The sequence below is a fragment of the Neoarius graeffei genome, chromosome 15 (genome assembly GCF_027579695.1).
Source record: "Neoarius graeffei isolate fNeoGra1 chromosome 15, fNeoGra1.pri, whole genome shotgun sequence".
Taxonomy (NCBI): Eukaryota; Metazoa; Chordata; class Actinopteri; order Siluriformes; family Ariidae; genus Neoarius; species Neoarius graeffei.
The window spans coordinates 71660696-71674295 of record NC_083583.1 but is presented as its reverse complement, the minus strand read 5'-3'; the positions used below and the strand labels follow the sequence as shown (position 1 = coordinate 71674295).

Sequence of the window (13600 nt, the reverse complement as noted above, 5' to 3'; positions counted from 1 at the left end):
AAGAGTTGTAACTGGAAATGCACGCTTTCCTATTAATTGATTTTATGTAATATTTTTCCCCCCAAAATAGGAATGAAAAAGAGTGAAATTTTCTACTGTAACCTTTTCTACATTCCTGCATGTAAACTCTTCCCGTGCGTACATTTAAGTAAGACGAGTTTAACAACTCTTTTCCCCCCCAAGCGCTTGGTGGTTACTGTATAACTCTGTATATATGCACACTCCATTTTCTACCGTCGACAAGTGTTTTGTGAAAAGACGACACTGAAAATATGCCATCCACACACTGTTGCAACAAGACTCAACTGCTAAAAACTCAACTGCTAAAAAACAGCTGATTTGGTGTAAAAATGTTAAGAGCTGCAGTTTAGGTGAGCAGTAGCTGGTCATGAAGACTTAGTTTCTTCATAAAGACTCTTGTGAACAGCCACTGGACTCACTACTGTTCTGTCTCAGCCTTGGAGAATGACTACTCTCTGTGGTAAACAACACAAAACTGGAAAAACAAGATTTCCTCCATTACTCACCTGATGCCACTATCTTTTCTGGCCTGCCCTTGTGCACCAATATTGATATGTGTTTGTGTGTAATTGAATTTGAAGGCTTAAAGCGAAGGCTGCACCCATATACACTTAAATGTAGTGTAGATAAGCAAAATGGATGAGTAGCAGCACTGTGGAACATCATCAAATTTACGAGACATTTAAAAGACATGCATAATTTGGTTTTGAGAATTGATTTTTTTTTTTTCCGTGAGAACGTTTGCAGCTTCTTTACCTCTGAAAATAGATAAATGGCTGAAATGTTTAATGTTTGTGATCATTCCATAAGATAAGGCGTTTAGTTCTAATTTATACATCACCCCCTAAAAATATATATATTTTATATTTTATTTATATATATATATAAGTGCCTTCTCTGACTTGCTTTTTCTTTGTGATGAGCCCTGTTAGCTGCCATTACATACATTTCATACATGGACCTTTGGCACCAACTGAGGGGGGCCTTCACCCTGCAGTGGGCTGATCATAGCTGCTGATGATATACATTTCTAAGAAGGCAATTCAGCCAAAGTGTTACCTTACCTGGCTCTCTCAATTGATTATTAACGTATTGATTTGATATGTAAAAAAAAAACCCAGACATTCAAAGTTTTATTCAGATTGTGTCCAGGAGCAATGTCTCAGATTCTTTGTCCAGCTTCTTCCCCTTCCACCAATACATTTCTCCACCATGGAAAAGAGATAACAGGGTTTATTTTGGTTTTACTGTTTTTCTTGACATTGTTTCTTTTGGGGCTTTTATTTCCAACACATAGTCTGGTTTATGCTCACAGAGAATTATTAGGTTGCATGGAGTTCTTACCAGCTCTAGCCATGTTTTCTCTTTTCAAGCAGACCAAAATGGGGTGGAGTGAAGGGCTTTTGGGAAGTGTTCATTAAAAAAAAAATGGTAAAGGCACATACAGTACCAGTCAAAAGGTTGGACACACCACCTTCTAATTCAATGTTTTTTCTTTATTTTTATTTAATTAAGTAGTCATGAAAGTGTTCCGGATTTTCCCGGAATTCCGGATTTTTAGATTTTCATGAAAATTCCTCCGGATTTTTTCCGCTAATGACGAAATACCCGGAAATCCGGATATTTGACAAAACTCTTGAAAATCTCCGGTTTTCCGAATGGAGAAATTTATTTTTCTTATTTTTCGTGTTCCTAGACGTGGCGTAATACTTCGCATCGTCTTTGTATGGGCGCGGTCCTTAAATAGCCCAAACACAGTTCATTGATTAAAAACAGGTGTTCTTTGTTAACGGCGCGCGTGCCGGAGCTCGTGAGGCGCGCGCGCCCAAGGTGCACATGCTAAGGCGCGCAGGACTGACACCGTTCTGCGCAAGTGCAAAACAATTGCACTAGAAAGCATGTTCAAGCTGCCAGTGTAGCTGCAGTCTTTTTAGTTGCGAATTACGAGTATTTCGTCTTGTGTTGATGATTCGCCATGTCAAAACAAGCAAAACTTTCCTCCTTCTTTTGACGTGAAGAGAGGTAAGCAATTTATTATATATATATTTTTTCCCATCAAAGTTGCATTTTGTGGCTTCGAAGCTAAGTTTTAGTGCCGTTTCTAGAACACATCATCAAGAAAACGTGGAAGAAACAGCAAACAATGGAAGAGCCAGTTTCTAAGCTGCCTAAAACTAGCAATGGTAATTATTTTTTGTTACATAATGTACTCAGGCTGCCAGTCAGTGTGTGACACAACACACACACACACACACACACACACACACACACCCCACGCCCCTGATTTATATGAGAAATTTGGTATTCATTGGTGTGTTTAAATTTACAGACAATACGAGCTAATGTAAACAATTGGCTTCAACTTGCATAAATATGAATTGGAAATTTTTAGTTCACTTTAGCTTCTGCAAACGCACAACTCTACTAAAAGATTGATAAACGAGGCTCAATGTCCCCAACACTGAAACCTGAAAGCTTTAGAAACTCTAACAGACCTTTTACTTTTTAACAGGACTGTTTAGGGATTTTGCTGAGTTTACCTTCAACTGTCTGATATTTTTTCAAAGTAATGAACTGTGTAGCAGGAAAATCACTGCGTTTTCTAAATGCACTCCTGAAAATTACTCATTAACTAGGGGAATTAAATGTGATATTTTTGACATGTTAATCATTAATGTACATGAAAGAAAAAGGCTTAAAAGTTATAACTTGTTTTAGTGAAAATAAGTACTAAAATGCACTAGAGTGCAGGGTTTTGCGTGTTATTAAAATATTTTCGGGGGACGTTGCCCCCCCCATCTTAGTTTGACTTTCAAAAGTTCAGGGTTTTTTTTTCTTTGCTCTACTTTCATCTCTAATTAAGACACGTCATGTATTAAAGTAATGATGAATGTCATTTCTTTTACCTTAGTTGAGCAGTTCTTGGCATAATATAGATTACTACAGTTGTGGAATAGGGCTATTTACTGTTTGATGTCAAACGCATTAAGAAGGCAAGAAATTTCACTAATTAACTTTTGACAAGGCACACCTGTTAATTGAAAAGCATTCCAGGTGACTACCTCATGAAGCTGGTTGAGATAATACCACTCCCTGACTTGCAAGTGACATCAAAGCAAAATAGAAACCCGGATGTCGGCCATGTTGGTGGAGATGCAAATGCAGGGTCAAGTGACATTCCATACAAAACATAGTCATGCGTGCACAACTCTTTGTTTTTCCACTGTTTTAAGCGTTCTTTTAGCTATGCCATATCTTTGTGCTGTATATGGTTGTGGTCACAGCAGTACTCGTGACCGTGGCACGTTCCGATTTTTTAGAATTCCGTCTGTGATTCGGAAGGAGGGCGAGGAAACTCTGAGACTTAGTACGGAGAGGAGACAAGGGGATCAGGACACTTAATTCAGTGACCATTTCGTCCAGTAGTTAAGACATTTCGTCCAAAGCCTTTTTCATATGCACTATCAATTATTTTATATTTCCGGTATTCCTGTGTTCACAAACGAAAGCTCCACATGAGCACTGCTCTGCGCCTAAAGATTTAACATGATCCAGCCGGCTTTAAAAATGAATAACTCGGCCAACGGAGCTCACAGCAAAGCCAAATTTTACAGGCACCTCCCTCTAAGCCTCCTCCTTTGAAAGAGCACGGTCTCTGGTTGGTAGGACCGCTCCTTGGCCCAGGATTCACAAATTAATTCCCTGTGAGAGTGCTGCTCCGCACCTAAAGATTTAATATGATCCAACCGGAAACATAGACATGCAAGCGAGCAGCCTGCAATGACAAGGGAGTGAACTCATCCCAGGGTCTGCAAGTGGCACGGGCCAACATGGTTACCCCCTTAGTACGCTCTTTAGTGTCGAAGCGCATGCACTATGGCACTCAATTGCTTTACAAAAATGTGTTTTGCTTCGGTCAAATTCTATTGAGAATTCCTCCTTTTTTTCGAACAAATAAACAAATACCTGAAATATAAAATAATTGTAGTGGTGTAGTGGTTAGCGCTGTCGCCTCACAGCAAGAAGGTCCGGGTTCGATCCCTGTGGCTGGCGAGGGCCTTTCTGTGCGGAGTTTGCATGTTCTCCCCGTGTCCGCGTAGGTTTCCTCCGGGTGCTCCGGTTTCCCCCACGGTCCAAAGACATGCAGGTTAGGTTAACTGGTGACTCTAAATTGACCGTAGGTGTGAATGTGAGTGTGAATGGTTATCTGTGTCAGCCCTGTGATGACCTGGCGACTTGTCCAGGGTGTACCCCGCCTTTCGCCCGTAGTCAGCTGGGATAGGCTCCAGTTTGCCTGCAACCCTGTAGCACAGGATAAAGCGGCTACAGATAATGAGATGAGATAAAATAATTGATGGTGCATATGTCTTAACTATTGGACGAAATGACCTGTATTCATACTCTATGGTCGGTAGAAGCATCCTGTCTTCAGAGAAGTCTGACGTTTTTAAATAATATGGGACAAAACCACACACATCTATCTTTTGCTTGACTGTTCAAATTGTGGTAATACTGAGAAAATTCAGCATTGTTTACAGACACGCTTTCAGCAGCTGCCGTCCTAGTTGCTTTGTATATCCACCATCATAGTGGACGCTCATGACGTAGCACGTTTTGATCACGTGGCTGCAAGTCATCTATAGTGTGCAAAGCATCATCAAGGTAAAACACTGGCTACTTTTAAGGAATCTAAAATATGAAACTTTTTTTGTTTAACACATTTCCAACATGTTTCATGTGTTATTTCATAGTTTTGATGTCTTCAGTGTTTAGAACAATTAAAATACAAAATACCTATGACTGAGTAGGTTTGTCCAAATTTCTTTTTGTTTCTAGCTTAGAGGTTCTCAAACTTTTGCAGACATCTCTTTACTGTAAAATGAATTCCACCGGCCCTCTCAGTGCATACTTATAGTATGAGCATAATTCAACTATTCAGATATTAGGCTGATTTATTCAAATGTGTAAAATATTATTCTGGATATTTATTGCAGATACAGAGTGTTTATTCCTGAATTTCTTCACAAATAAACAGAAATGCAGAGATCATGCACAAGATTATTTTATTTATTTATTTAAAACATGACTCTACATAAGCATACTATTGCTACTCTGCACATTAGAATGATGACCAGTACTTTTATGTCAATTCTGTCTTCCCTACATATGCTTCAAACCAGCGTATCGACACCCTTCAGACCCTTGTGTGGAATACCCAGGCTCTGATTTGCCAGTGTCTGGCAGGGAAAGACACCGAGAGTTCAGTCGTAGTGGATCTCCAGATCATTGCACTCAAAAATTGGACCAAAATAGACGAATGGACAGTCATGGTAATCAAAACCGATACCCTGTTGAAAGAGAGCCCTCAAGAGTCTCAGAGCATCATAAATCTGAACAGAACCGAGGGAAAAATGAAGGCAAGGCAAGAAGGCAAGCGCCTGAGCATCACCTCTCAGAGGTAAGGACTAAATACCCAGAGGAATACTTAGCTAGAAGAAACAGATATGCAGAAGAAGAACCACGTTACAGCCAAGAACAGGAGATGACCATGAAGGAGCGAGTGTATCGAGATGACACATCAGACAGGGACAGGACAAGGAGGAAAGATCGAGGTGAAGAGAAAGGAAGAAGGAGAAAAGGAGAGAAGGCACAATATAGAGACAAAAGTCAAGATAAGCTGAATACAGACCCCAGTAGAGACAGACTCCGGCACAAAGAAGTGGACATGGGACAAAATGGCTATAGACACAGAAGCAGAGATGGAGATTTGGACTTGGAAATAGAGAAACGTGGACATAAGGAAAGAATAAGGGATGGGGAAAGACATTGGCATAGGGATAGAAGCAGAGGCCGAGAGTTGGATGGTCCATCTTCCAGTAAGCATTGTTCAGAAGAAAGCGAGGAGAATGCAGACTACAGCAACAGGCAGAGGCTCTACAGCAATGATGAGGTGTTTGAAGAGCCCAGCTCTAGAAGTCACTCTAAAGGGCAAATCCCCAGGTATAAAGGTATGCAAAAGGGCCCTTGTGTTCCATTCTGTTGTGCTTTTTCCCTGGCCCTTGGTTGGGTGAACTGGTGGAAGGGCTTTAACCAATCTATAATCTGAGACTGTTTCCAAACTCACTTCCTTGTGGCTTCTTGGGTGAATCCTCTGACCAATATGTAATTGTACATATGATTTCTTCTCTTTCAGTACATGGCACAAATCCATATTGCAACCAGAATGGTAGCTAAGCTTGTCCAGATTCTTCCAGTTTTTTTTTTCTTCCTGGAACCATATTTTTGTCAAATGGATTTGTGATCATACAAATCAAGTTTCTTTCTTGTGATTGATCATCAGTGCTTATACAAGCCTTGATGTATAAACCAATGTTTCTAACATGTTAGAATTATATGAACTTGGCTCTTTGGTGCTCCCTGTAGGACAAAGTGTGCAGGAGGAGTATGGGATGGGGGAAGCAATACACAGTTTGTCTCAGATAGATCTGCGAGCCCAGGAGTTCCAAGACATGGAGGTGGCACGCAGACTACAGGAAGAGGAGCTCATGGTACCCACACCACTTTTATATCAATGGAAAAATTTGATTTCCACTATTCTCATTCATTAATGTATTTCTTTATTATGTAGGCGAATAAACTTGACAAACGAGCTGCTCAAGTTGCACAAGATGAGGTTAGTAGGTGTTAGCACTTGTTCTTAAAGCCATCTGTTTGAATATATTAAGACTTGCATGAATCAAATTGAACATTTACCACCGAAAGATGATTTGACTAACCCTAGTTCATTTTAAAGGGGAACTGAAGTCATTTTTAAACTTGCTTTATTTCTTAATTAACATGTTATTCAATTATGTTTTCGGTTTTAGTAACCTTATATCGTGACTCATATTGGCAGCTGATTGCAATTAAATATTATACTTATTGGCCTATTTGTTTTTTAGCCATGTTGAATTTAGTTCGTTTGGTCCACGGCATGCGTCACTTATCTGCATGATCTTCACAAGACCTGTGCGAGACTTTGAAACGTGAAGTGTCAGTGCTGCCATTTTGAAAACTGCTTTCCAAACAAAATATTGCACAAAAATGAGTTTAAATGATGATTACTGCCTACTTTTTTCAAACTTTCCTGATTGCTATCAAAACAAATAAAACTTCCGGCTTGATTACATCAGCATTCGAAAGAGGGCGCGTGTCGTTTGACAACTTTGGCAGATGTTGGTCACTTTCATTTCCGCTGTACGTTTTACTTCTGTCCTACGATGTTTCGCACAGGTCTCGACGAATCTTGTTTACAGCCATTTCTTTGACATATAGACTGATATATATATATATATATATATATATATATATATATATATATATATATATATACACACACACACACAGTGGGGCAAAAAAGTATTTAGTCAGTCACCAATTGTGCAAGTTCTCCCACTTAAAAAGATGAGAGAGGCCTGTAATTTTCATCATAGGTATACCTCAACTATGAGAGACAAAATGAGAAAAAAAAAATCCAGAAAATCACATTGTCTGATTTTTAAAGAATTTATTTGCAAATTATGGTGGAAAATAAGTATTTGGTCAATAACAAAAGTTCATCTCAATACTTTGTTATATACCCTTTGTTGGCAATGACAGAGGTCAAATGTTTTCTGTAAGTCTTCACAAGGTTTTCACACACTGTTGCTGGTATTTTGGCCCATTCCTCCATGCAGATCTCCTCTAGAGCAGTGATGTTTTGGGGCTGTCGCTGGGCAACACGGACTTTCAACTCCCTCCAAAGATTTTCTATGGGGTTGAGATCTGGAGACTGGCTAGGCCACTCCAGGACCTTGAAATGCTTCTTACGAAGCTACTCCTTCGTTGCCCGGGTGGTGTGTTTGGGATCATTGTCATGCTGAAAGACCCAGCCACGTTTCATCTTCAATGCCCTTGCTGATGGAAGGAGGTTTTCACTCAAAATCTCACGATACATAGCCCCATTCATTCTTTCCTTTACACGGATCAGTCGTCCTGGTCCCTTTGCAGAAAACCAGCCACAAAGCATGATGTTTCCACCCCCATGCTTCACAGTAGGTATGGTGTTCTTTGGATGCAATTCAGCATTCTTTCTCCTCCAAACACGACAAGTTGAGTTTTTACCAAAAAGTTCTATTTTGGTTTCATCTGACCATATGACATTCTCCCAATCCTCTTCTGGATCATCCAAATGCTCTCTAGCAAACTTCAGATGGGCCTGGACATGTACTGGCTTAAGCAGGGGGACAAGTCTGGCACTGCAGGATTTGAGTCCCTGGCAGCGTAGTGTGTTACTGATGGTAGCCTTTGTTACTTTGGTCCCAGCTGTCTGCAGGTCATTCACTAGGTCCCCCCATGTGGTTCTGGGATTTTTGCTCACCGTTCTTGTGATCATTTTGACCCCACGGGGTGAGATCTTGTGTGGAGCCCCAGATCGAGGGAGATTATCAGTGGTCTTGTATGTCTTCCATTTTTTAATAATTGCTCCCACAGTTGATTTCTTCACACCAAGCTGCTTACCTATTGCAGATTCAGTCTTCCCAGCCTGGTGCAGGTCTACAATTTTGTTTCTGGTGTCCTTTGACAGCTCTTTGGTCTTGGCCATAGTGGAGTTTGGAGTGTGACTGTTTGAGGTTGTGGACAGGTGTCTTTTATACTGATAATGAGTTCAAACAGGTGCCATTAATACAGGTAACGAGTGGAGGACAGAGGAGCCTCTTAAAGAAGTTGTTACAGGTCTGTGAGAGCCAGAAATCTTGCTTGTTTGTAGGTGACCAAATACTTATTTTACCAAGGAATTTATCAATTAATTCATTAAAAATCCTACAATGTGATTTCCTGGATTCTTCCCCCCATTCTGTCTCTCATAGTTGAAGTGTACCTATGATGAAAATTACAGGCCTCTCTCATCTTTTTAAGTGGGAGAACTTGCACAATTGGTGGCTGACTAAATACTTTTTTTGCCCCACTGTATATATTACATGGCATATTTCAAAACACTCATAACTTGCCATAGCAGTGACAAAATAGCTATCATAAATGCATTCCTGTATTTACTAAAATGTGAGAAATAGAATTTTGATGATAAAAAAAAATTTCCTTCAGTTCTCCTTTAAGTGTCACGCCTTGTGTAAATAATACACTGATTTCTCTAAAAGGAACTAGCACGACGATTCATGGAGGAAGAGGAAAGGGAGTACAAGAAGTCTAGAGAGAAAGAGAGACAGCAGAGACGAGCCGAGCGAGATTCCAGGGTAATCCCTGTGGCACAGTACTAGATACTGTGCCCTCCACAATTATTGGCACCCTTTATAAAGATTAGGGGAAAAAAATCCAAAGAAACTTTTGGTGAAGTAGCTTCATTTCACACTGAGAAAAATAGAAAACAAATGAGAACAATAAATCAATCCCTCATCAAGAAATAATTATTTTCAACAAATACGCATTGTAACAGTTCCTTGATGAGGGTGGAGTACAGAAGCACGGCAGGCGGGAATTGATGTTCACTCACACTCCATTTTCTTTATTTTCTGCTTTTCAGCGTCACACACTCGCATTCTCCCAGTGTCTCTCTCTCACTCACTCACTCACACACACACACACACACACGCGCGCGCGCACACTGCCACATACCCCCACTGCCCAACTCAGGCCGGGGAACCGTGGACCCCCCCCCCCCCCCCCCCCGATGGGACAGGAAGTCCACCACTTCCATCTGCGCCCCCGGCCTGTGGACCACCTCGAATTTAAATGGCTGGAGGGCTAAATCCCAACAGGCGATCCGCACATTGGCGTATTTCATGTGGTGGAACCACTGGAGGGGCGCGTAGTCCGAACAGAGGGTGAAAGGGCACCCCAGCAGGTAGTATCGGAGGGTGAGGACTGCCCACTTGATGGCCAAGCACTCTTTCTCGATGGTGCTGTACTTACTCTCGCGCATCGAGAGTTTGCGGCTGATGTACAGCACGGGGTGCTCCTCGCCCTCCACCTCCTGGGACAAAACGGCCCCCAGCCCTCTGTCCGATGCGTCCGTCTGCAAAATAAAGGGGAGAGAGAAGTCAGGGGAGTGTAAGAGTGGCCCCACACACAGTGCAGCCTTTTCCCTGGTGAAAGCCTGTTGACACTGCTCCTTCCACTGGACCAGATCTGGTGTTCCCTTTTTAGTGAGATCAGTCAGCGGGCTGGTGACATCCGAATAATTAGGTACGCACCTACAATAGTAGCCAGCCAGCCCCAGGAACTGTCTCACCCCCTTTTTGGTCTTTGGCCTTGGGCAGGCCGCAATCACTGCTGTCTTGTCAATTTGGGGACGCACCTGCCCATGACCCAAGTGGAAACCCAGATACCGTACTTCCACCCGCCCAATTGCACACTTTTTTGGGTTGGCTGTGAGACCTGCCTGCCTCAGAGACTCTAGGATGGCCCTAAGGTGTTCTATGTGCTGTGGCCAGTCACTGCTGTATATAATTGTCATTTAAATAGGCTGCTGCATAGGTGGCATGGGGGTGGAGGATCTTGTCCATGAGCCACTGGAACATAGCAGGAGCCCCAAACAACCCAAAAGGAAGTGTGACAAACCGGTGTAAATCCAAATGGTGTGGAAAAAGTCATTTTCTCTCAGGATAGAGGAGTCAAGGGAATCTGCCAATATCCAGTGTCGAATAAAAGTGAGCCGAGCGATCAAGCAACTCATCAATGTGAGGCATTGGGTATGCGTCGAATTTAGACACCGCGTTGACTTTGATAGTCCACACAGAACCAGATCAACCCGTCGGCCTTGGGTACCAGGACCACCGGGCTGCTCCATTCACTGTGTGACTCCTCGATTATGTGCCCATATCGAGCATGGCCTTGAGTTTGTCCCGAACCACCTTTTTTTGTGCTCAGGTAAGCGGTACGGGCGGCTATGCACCACCACCCCTGGGAGCGTCAGAAAATTCCTCCTGCAACTGGGCTACCTCTGTGAGTTGGGTCAGTGAGACGTGGTCTCCACAAGGGATTTGTGGTTTTGGTTATTTTTACCTCCGGCCCTAGCTCCACCTTCTCCGGAACTACCGACGCCAACGCCACAGGGACCCCCTCATTCCAATGCTTTAATAGGTTGAGGTGGTATATTTATAGAGCCCCGTCCCTATTCATTCGCCTCACCTTGTAGTCAACATCCCCAACTCGCCGTGTGACCTCGAAGGGCCCTTGCCACTTGGCGACTAATTTGGAACTCGACGTGGGCAATAATATGAGTACTTTCATTCCTGGAGTGAACTCTCTAAGGCACGTGCCCCTGTCATGCAGCTAGGCTTGACGTTCTTGTGCCTGCTGCAAATTCTCCTGGGTTAAGTGCGTGAGAGTGTGGAGTTCGGCATACAGGTTGAGAACATATTGAATTTCATTTTTAATTGGTGAAGGTCCCTCCTCCCAATTTTCCTGTAGCATATCCAAGATGCCACATGGCTTTCACCCATATAACAATTAAAACGGAGAAAATCCCATGGAGGCTTGCGAGACCTCTCTACTAAACCATCCATTTGTGGGTAATAAACGCTGGTGCGGATGGATTTAATCCCCAATAACCCATACAGCTCGCGCAGTGTGCGTGACATAAACAAAGTGCCTTGGTCTGTCAGGATTTCTTTCGGAATCCCGACCTGGGTGATAACATGGAAGAGCGCTTCCGCAATACTGTATGCTGAGATATTGCAGAGAGGCACCGCTTTCGGATATCGCGTTGCATAGTCCACCAGAACTAAAATAAAGCGATATCCTCATGCTGACTGATCTAATGGCCCGACGAGATCCATACCAACTCTTTCAAAGGGGGTCTTGATTAGAGGGAGAGGGCGCAAAGATGCTTTTGGAGTGGCTGCGGGATTTATTAATTGGCATTCACGGCACACCGCACACCACCAACGAACGTCTTCGTGAATCCCTGGCCAATAGAATCGGGACATTATTTGGGCTAGTGTTTTATCCTGCCCTAAGTGTCCAGCCATGGGAATAAAGTGAGCTGCATGGAAGACGAGTTCCCTGCGGCTCTTAGGGATTAACAACTGGGTTATTTGTTCACCGATTTGAGTGTCCAGCATCACTCGATACAGTCTATCTTTAATAATTGCGAAGTACTGGAAGACAGGTACCGCATTTGGCTGGAGAGTTTGATCATCAATTACTCTTACTTGGTCAAACGCATGCCGCAGAGTCTCATCACATGACTGCTCTAAAGGGAAATCCTCGAGGGAATCCCCGAGGAGGGGAGGGCTGCTCCTCACTCTCGTATCGTCCTGATGCAGTGATGACGTGGACATCTCTGTGACAGCTTCTCCAGTCAATGCCAAACCGTGATCCCCCCCCCCCCCCCCCCCCCCCCGGCATTTTATGGCAGGACCCACTCCCTACTATGTGTTCCAATAACGTTCGAAACCCTGGCCAATCTGTTCCCAAAATCAGTGAGTGGGCGAGACGGGGATTAACTGCCACCTTAACTCTATATGCTTTTGGCCCCAAAATAGAATATGGACAGACACTAGAGGGTAGTTGTGAACATCCTCGTGCACACACAACACCTTCACCGCTTGTGCTCTCCCCAATGCCTCACCTTGCACCAGGCTCTGGTGGATTGAGGTCTGATTACAACCAGAATCCACCAATGCGTGATATGTATCCCCTTGAACGCTTACCAGTATGAGATACGTTCCCGCCCGATCGGGGGCAGGCTCTGGTGTCAGGGATGCGGATCACAGCTCCCATCTCTGTTGTGGAGCCCGGGTTTGAGAGATGCTCCGGCTCCCCACCATGCTGGCACACCTGCCCAGGCTTTCCATCTGCACTGGCATTATGGGCGTCACTCACCTGAGGGGGAGAAGACACAGACACGGAAGAGGGAGATGGGAGGACTCCACGGGTGTGATGGGCCGGCTAGGGAGGAGCCGGCCGCCACTTACGCAGTAGGGGAACAGGGTGAGAGGGAGGGAGAGAGAGAGGGGGGGAGAAGGAGAGAGAGAAAGAACATAAGGAGAGGCTCCTCATCTGGCTGCCGTCCAAACCGCCTCCAGATGGTTCGGCATCGCGGTCTTCCGCCACCGCTGGCAGGCATCCCAGAGTTGCTGGCCGAGTGCAAACGAACGGCCAGCCGACCTCCTTCAGCGTCCGGAAGCACTGGCGGTGTTGTTCCGGGGAGCAGCCGACACGCTGCAGAATGGCTCTCTTCAGGTCAGCACACCTAAGCTGGCTGTCAGCAGGGAGCTGCAGTGCCGTGAGCTGCGCCTTGCCAGTCAGAAGCGGGAGGAGGCTCGCTGCACGCTGCTCAAACAGCCACCCTCCTGTTTCGGCTGCTTGCTCGAAAAGAGCGAGGAAAGTTTCCGGATCATCCTGCAGGCCCATCTTCATGAGGGTCCGCTGTGGTGTTGGTCAAAGCCCCTGCTGACGCGAGCAGATGCCGGAATGTCTGGCGATCTTTCTGCTGGGCCAGCATCAAAGCTTCGAAGCGTTGCTCCTGCTCCTTCCCGAGGGCGATCAACACTTGATGCTGGTTCTGCTGGGAGGTAGTGAGGGCAAGGATGAGCTC

General features: G+C 44.2%; 1 protein-coding gene across 3 annotated transcripts in view; it reads left to right on the top strand.

Annotated features, from left to right (window-relative positions):
* The window catches only part of ccdc50a (coiled-coil domain containing 50a), a 72624-nt gene that overhangs the window by 48426 nt on the left and 10598 nt on the right, over positions 1-13600 (top strand). Inside the window, exons 6-9 of one of the 3 annotated variants that reach the window (XM_060941825.1) lie at positions 5202-6029; positions 6445-6569; positions 6650-6694; positions 9198-9293. In XM_060941825.1, coding sequence (XP_060797808.1) covers positions 5202-6029; positions 6445-6569; positions 6650-6694; positions 9198-9293 — 1094 coding nt within the window. The remainder of the gene's footprint in view (positions 1-5201; positions 6030-6444; positions 6570-6649; positions 6695-9197; positions 9294-13600) is intronic. The other 2 variants (XM_060941827.1, XM_060941826.1) reach the window with 2 other exon arrangements.